General features: G+C 38.1%; 1 protein-coding gene and 2 pseudogenes across 1 annotated transcript; 1 reads left to right on the forward strand and 2 right to left on the reverse strand.

The window, feature by feature from the left end:
- Positions 1-303: 303 nt before the first annotated feature.
- LOC140988369 (probable DNA-directed RNA polymerase) lies at positions 304-2,291 on the reverse strand (annotated as a pseudogene).
- A 60-nt stretch (positions 2,292-2,351) lies between these two features.
- On the reverse strand, positions 2,352-4,358 carry LOC140988370 (DNA polymerase-like). The gene is made up of 3 exons (XM_073457393.1): positions 3,971-4,358; positions 3,698-3,823; positions 2,352-3,613 (listed from the first exon to the last, which is right to left on the reverse strand). Exons 1-3 carry the CDS (start codon positions 4,356-4,358, stop codon positions 2,352-2,354), a joined length of 1,776 nt encoding a protein of 591 aa, XP_073313494.1.
- A 664-nt stretch (positions 4,359-5,022) lies between these two features.
- LOC140988840 (uncharacterized) lies at positions 5,023-6,452 on the forward strand (annotated as a pseudogene).
- The last annotated feature ends 561 nt before the right edge of the window (positions 6,453-7,013 follow it).

Below are 7,013 nucleotides of genomic sequence, written 5' to 3' on the forward strand. Positions count from 1 at the left end.
TAGGATCATATAGCTTATCGGCATCCTCGTTTATAATACTTTGATTACTGAGATCAGTCAGTCGGTCCTTAAAACATTTGAGGTCGTTACTAGAAATCATTGGATACTCACTAGAGTTCCTTTGATAGTGACGATCTATTAAATCATAGAATAACTTCATATCAAAACATTCCATAGGTTCCATAGGTTAGGTCGTATTATGCGGTTTTCTTAGATTTCATTTCCAGTTGGCTATGGGCACCGTGATACTTAAGGAGGACCATAATGAACTCGACTCACATTTATAGACTTTATATAAGATATTTAATAATGTACGCTGTAATTATAACTTATGTTCTCTAGAAGTTTCTTAAAATTCAACCACTTCCCTTCATAAAGGTAATCACAAGACACCCCTGAATCATTCAATTGAGGTTTTCTATCGCACACAGCATCTACATAGTTGTTGTAATACTTAACCAAGTCTGAAACCTTTTTCTCCCATATTTGTTTTTTAGTTTTAGTTCTATAATTCTCAGGCCAATGTGAACTCAATAAATCTATAAGAAAATCAGATGGAATAGGTTCTTCATCATCCATGGAAAAGTATAAGGGTGATGGAATGTTATTTTGGTTGTATGGAGAAATAAGATTACTCTTAATAAAAGCATTGATGATTTTAAGTGGAAACCCCATATTAATAAAGACCTGGGTATATATATCAGGAACTATTCTTACGTAAGGCGGAGTTGTTATAAAATTATCATGTACCGTGTATATAGGTGCACGTAGACTCAATAATGATTCTACTACTTTCATGGCAATGTAAGCATCCTTCTGATGAATAAAGTTAGCGCATGCTGAGGATTGAGTCTTTCGCATATCCCTCTCCATAGAAGGTACATAGATAGTTACCCGTCTTTTCTTTTTGCTATTCCTTTCATAAACATATATCTTTTCTTTTATGAAAGACATATAATCCTGTCTTGTAGTGAAATAGGTTATACTATAGACAACTGCTCTATCCATTACAGAACTAAACCAACTTATGATGGAAATCAACTTCATAAAATTGACTATGTCTGGATATTTATTGTTCAAATAAGCAATGCCAAGTTTAGCGAGGTTATAGCTATCTTTTCGGCTTAGCAATAGACCATATTTCTCCCTAATATCCATATCCATGCTGATAACTGTCTTACCATAGATCAACGGCATGAATAGACTTTTGATGAGCTTTCTATCTAGTTTAGATTCTATGATTTCCATTTTACACTTATCATTGATTTGATGATGCAAAAACTCCTTAAACTCATAGAGCATGTACATGTATACATCTTGTATTTTATTATCAGGGTGTTGAATAAGATTCGTTTTCCTAGCTAGATCTTCGTTAAGCAATAAATAACTCATGATCTGATAAGCACTCGAAGCTGCATCTTGAGTTATTGGAAGTCTATTATATTCATCCTCACTATAGTGAGACAGGACCTTTGCTATGAACTGAAATGGATCACTGGCACTCTTATTAAACTCTCCTCAGAAGCTTGAATCACACTCTGGTTATCCTTATACCATTGAAGAGCCTCATCATAAAGAGAGAATTTCTTATACTTAAAGGCAGCAGAAGATGCAACTATGTCATTTTCCAACAGGTTGTTTACTTCTTGATGATTATAAGCAAAGACTATGAGACTTTTAGCTAAATCACGCTCATGAAAATGCAAGATACCAGAGCGGTAGATTCTACCACGGAAGTCCATAAATGCAGGCAAATAAAAGATATAATCGTCGTATGCGGATGAAAGCCTGATTATTGAATCTTCATACCTAGCAGCCTGCAACCTCGTAGCTAAGTCCTTAAAGAGAAAACTAAGGCCACATACTTTTTGTATAGCATTATTCTTGAAATATGAGATCCTTAGATAATCGTAGGCTTCTTTCAGATTAACGTGTATTAGTTTTCTAGACATAAGATAACCTAATTTTTCTAAAGTAGCACTATTTCTTTTAATGAACTCCAACCATTCAGATGTTACTAAATCTTTAGCAGGGCCCTTGTGCTTGATAATATGTCTCTCATCTTCTATCTCTAGCATGTAACTCTTGGGTGCTAAGAAGATACCTCTATTTACTTGATGCTCGAGTTTAAACTTACCCAATTCACTTGAAGAGATTTGATCCTCAGGTAGAGGACTTCCTAGAACTATAGATTCAGTATCCGTGTAGTAACAGTCAGGTCTGGAAATGTGTGGGTACATATGAATGCAAGCACAAGCAATTATAGCTGCTGACAATTGAACAGCCGACATCCTAGGAGGTTTCCAGTCGTCATCAGAGCCACTAAAATTGGTAATGTAATTCACAATATATTAATGATCGGTAAGCTTCTCTGCTGATTGAAAAGTATCCTTCTTCATCAATTCTTCATATCTCTTTTGATCGCAGATCTCTGTTACTGTACTCTCAGGATTCATACCAAATCTACCATAGAGAGAGTTCATGAGAATCTTATATATAAATGTCATAGCTTCATCACCTCTTTTCTTAGCATCTAGTCTGCTTTCATAGAGGTGTGATATAAAGCTTTCGAAAGGACTTGACTTCTTCTCAAACAAATATCCCCTAAGAGGGATAATCTCGTAACCTAAATCACGTGCAAACTTCAACTCTTCGCTATAAAAGACTCCAATGAATTTACCTGTAGGAAAGATTAAAGTACCATATTGATCCTTATAAGGCAAGAACGGACGTGATATATTAGTAGGACATACTACATAGGCCTCAATAAAGCCAAACAAGCTATCTAATTCAACGCTTTCCAAATTATTCCGCCATACTGGTACACCACAAGGCATAGGGTAAGATTTCATAATATATGGATATAATGAGTTCACATCATAATAGTAAAGATTCTCACCATAGGGCTTATAGACATCAACATGACCCCCATAAAAGGCACGCCTTATGAAAGTATCTTGGTTTTGAGTAGGTATATGGATAGGAAAGGTCTTATCATCCAAATAATGCATACGAAATATTTTAAGTGAAAGCGATGACAATGTCATCACCTCCTCGATATCAATATGATACTTAGACCAATTAACCTCTTGAGCTTTCAACATCACACCACCTAATAGAAGGATGTCTTGTCGAAGATAGTTTATCAATTCCTCTCTAGAAACCTGAAGATTAGAGACTTTCAAATCCTCATGTGGGATGGAGCCTTTAGAACCTAATTCAGGACATAATGTCTTTCCCAATGTTGCAAGAGAGCTAGGGAGTAATGTGCATGAATCTCTGAAACGGAAGAGTAACTTATCGCCAAGATAGATTTTCAACTCGTAAAGCTTATGATTTCTAAACAAGGTTCTGATTTTATACTTATGACGATCAGCAAAATACCTAAGAATTATAATACCATCAAATCGGGAGAAATTATGGAAATAAATTGTTCGAAGACGAGTACTATATATGTTTAGAACTGAGACTTCCAAATTATAGAAAAAATCATGTAATATTCTTTCACTCCTTTCTTCAAAGGTATGATAGAAAGGTATGTGATCTTCACTGAAAAAGGTGTGTATCGAAGGTTTGGAAGTAAGATCGTCACCTGATTTCACCACTAAGTAACCTGCAGCGTAAGGAACATGAACATTATTGACTAGTATAGTCTCTAAATCGGCTACTATGAAAGGATAACATTTTGGTCTCACACCTTTGATTGTGGTTACTTTAATGGGAGTACGACTCTTTACAGAAATAAGTGATTTGACATCTGGTAGTTTACCACTATCTATTTCAGAATCTATAACATTATCTTCTATATTTATATTAGGTAATTCTATTGATTTAGGGATCAACTTTTACTTAGATTCATAATAGATACGAATAAAGATAGCTTTAACCATAGCTTCCTGATATTGTTCACCGTATAACATCACTAGTTATTCAATCATATCATAGATCCTCTTTTTGGGGATACTAGAACCTAAAGGATCACACAATGGAATAGCCTTGCCTAAAGTAAATGACAAATCGCTAGATGATGGTAATATCATAGTATAACCAATAGTTATTTTCAAATAGTCACATTCTAAATAGTAAGCATACATCTCGATCAATTGTATGAAGGCTAATGTTAGAACTTCAAAATCAATAGCTCGATAGTGTGGTTCTTTAAAACTAGTAGAAGCATAGATAGATCCTGGATACACAGTTTTCGATCCAACAGAAGATATATTACTTTGTAAACTATACCAAGAACCATTATACGTTTCAGCTGAGGAGGTAGAACACCTCTGTTGACTATAATATAAGACTCTTCGTTCTTTATCAGTGGCATTAGAACTCCTCAAACATATCCCATTAAGAACCATAACATAGGAGGACAAGTAATTCACTCTAGCGGTCCGTTGAAGGAGGTACCGATTCCTATAATCGAATAGACACATCATGATTGTAAATTTCATCCACTATGTACAAGAAAGACATAAAATATAGTACCTATCATCTAATCTCAGGAGTATACTCTAAAGACAGAAGGTTCTATAAATATATTATAATGAATCATCGTTGTTCCTAATATAGTACCTATCATTTCTATAGTCTTAAAAATCTAATCTAGGTTCGAGGCCTCGCTCATAACTAGGGTTTTATTATTTCTCTAAAGGGTGCGGGGATGTATAGGTGTATTTTTTCATAACTATGAGCGAGGCCTCGAACCTAGATTAGATTTTTATGACTATAGAAATGATAGGTACTATATTAGGAACAACGATGATTCATTACCTAATATAGTACCTATCATTTCTATAGTCTTAAAAATCTAATCTAGGTTCGAGGCCTCGCTCATAACTAGGGTTTTATTATTTCTCTAAAGGGTGCTCGGATGTATAGGTGTATTTTAAAAATACACCTATACATCCTAGCAACCTTTAGAGAAATAATAAAACCCTAGTTATGAGCGAGGCCTCGAACCTAGATTAGATTTTTAAGACTATAGAAATGATAGGTACTATATTAGGTACTATCGTCGGCCCTTGCCGCCTTACTTAACAAACCCTCGAGCCTCCTTTGCGCCGCCTTCCTCATAGAAGCCGCCGTGTTGACCCCGAAGGCCGAATTCTATTGTACAGAACGCTGTAATAATAATTGGGCCATGAGAGACTTTTTTAAGTCTTGCAAAAGAAAGGGCCTGTTGATAGAACTGGGCGTGGAGGCGATACTAGTTATCTGGTCAGAGAGAGGCCTGACCCGTAAGCTGGCCCCCTTAAAAACCCATTACAACATAAGGATTTGTTACGCGCGATATGCCGACGACTTACTACTGGGAATCGTGGGTGCCGTAGAGCTTCTCATAGAAATACAAAAACGTATCAACCACTTCCTACAATTCGGCCTGAACCTTTGGGTAGACTCTGCAGGATCAACAACAATAGCTGCACAGAATACGGTAGAATTCCTAGGTACGATCATTCGGGAAGTCCCTCCGAGGACGACTCCCATACAATTCTTGCGAGAGCTGGAGAAGCGTCTATGGGTAAAGCACCGTATCCATATAACTGCTTGCCACCTACGCTCGGCCATCCATTCAAAGTTTAGGAACCTACGTAATAGTATCCCGATCAAACAGCTGACGAAGGGGATGAGCGGAACAGGGAGTCTACTGGACGTGGTTCAACTAGCAGAGACTCTTGGAACAGCTGGAGTAAGAGGTCCCCAAGTGAGCGTATTATGGGGGACCATCAAGCACATCCGGCAAGGATCAAGGGGGATCTCGTTGTTGCATAGCTCAGGTCGGAGCAAGGTGCCATCGGACGTTTAACAGGCAGTCTCACGATCGGTCACTCATGCCCGGAAGTTGTCATTGTATACTCCCGGGGGTCGGAAGGCGGCGGGGGAAGGAGGGGGACACTGGGCGAGATCTATCAGCAGCGAATTCCCCATACAAATGGGGGCGCCTATCAAAAAGATACTCCGAAGGCTTCGGGATCGAGGTCTCATTAGCCGAAGAAGACCCTGGCCAATCCATGTGGCCTGCTTGACGAACGTCAGCGACGGAGACATCGTAAATTGGTCCGCAGGCATCGCGATAAGTCCTCTGTCCTACTACAGGTGCTGTGACAACCTTTACCAAGTCCGAACAATTGTCGACCACCAGATCCGCTGGTCTGCAATATTCACCCTGGCCCACAAGCACAAATGCTCGGCGCGGAATATAATCCCAAAGTACTCCAAAGACTCAAATATAGTCGATCAAAAAGGCGATAAGACCCTTGCAGAATTCCCCAACAGCATAGAGCTTTGGAAGCTCGGATCAGGTCAAGATCCGAACAACAAGGAGCACTCAACTACTAGTCTAGTCTAGTAGTTGTTTTTTTCTATTAGTTGCGATGCGAACAGGCCGTTACTTATGATTATGAAATAAGTTGAGTAGGCTTGCGTTAGTTGTCTGCTATAAGATAGCCAGTTTTGGGGCTTTCAATATAAAAAAGCTTATCCGGCTTGGCTTCGCTTATGCCTTTTTGCAGTAAAGAAAGCAAGTGAGGCGGGCTAAGATTCCATTTGAAGTAATAGGATTCGATGTTGCACCATTTTCAACTCTTATCGGGATCCGGAGTTTTTTGAGAAAAGGTCCCATCCTTCAATATCATGATTGGGTCGACCAGGCCAGATCATGAGTGAATAAAAAATCTAAAATGTACATAGCTGTTCCAGCTGAAATACTTGGAATAATTCTACCACTTCTACTAGGAGTAGCCTTTTTAGTGCTAGCTGAACGTAAAGTAATGGCTTTTGTGCAACGTCGAAAGGGTCCTGATGTAGTGGAATTGTTTGGATTATTACAACCTCTAGCAGATGGTTTGAAATTGATTCTAAAAGAACCTATTTCACCAAGTAGTGCTAATTTATCCCTTTTTAGAATGGCTCCAGTGGCTACATTTATGTTAAGTCTGGTCGCTCGGGCCGTTGTACCTTTTTATTATGGTTATGGTATTGTCAGATCCGAACATAGGGCTACTTTATTTGTT

The sequence above is a fragment of the Primulina huaijiensis genome, chromosome 11 (genome assembly GCF_012295235.1).
Source record: "Primulina huaijiensis isolate GDHJ02 chromosome 11, ASM1229523v2, whole genome shotgun sequence".
Classification (NCBI taxonomy): domain Eukaryota; kingdom Viridiplantae; phylum Streptophyta; class Magnoliopsida; order Lamiales; family Gesneriaceae; genus Primulina; species Primulina huaijiensis.

Excerpts from the sequence above, each read along its gene's own strand:
- LOC140988370 (XM_073457393.1), bottom strand. The coding sequence starts at position 4,358 with ATGGTTCTTAATGGGATATGTTTGAGGAGTTCTAATGCCACTGATAAA. Across the intron at positions 3,824-3,970 it reads TCCATTGTGTGATCCTTTAG|AATTACCTAATATAAATATA; the intron begins GTTCTAGTATCC and ends CTAAATCAATAG. Across the intron at positions 3,614-3,697 it reads TAAAGTAACCACAATCAAAG|GTTACTTAGTGGTGAAATCA; the intron begins GTGTGAGACCAA and ends CTTACGCTGCAG.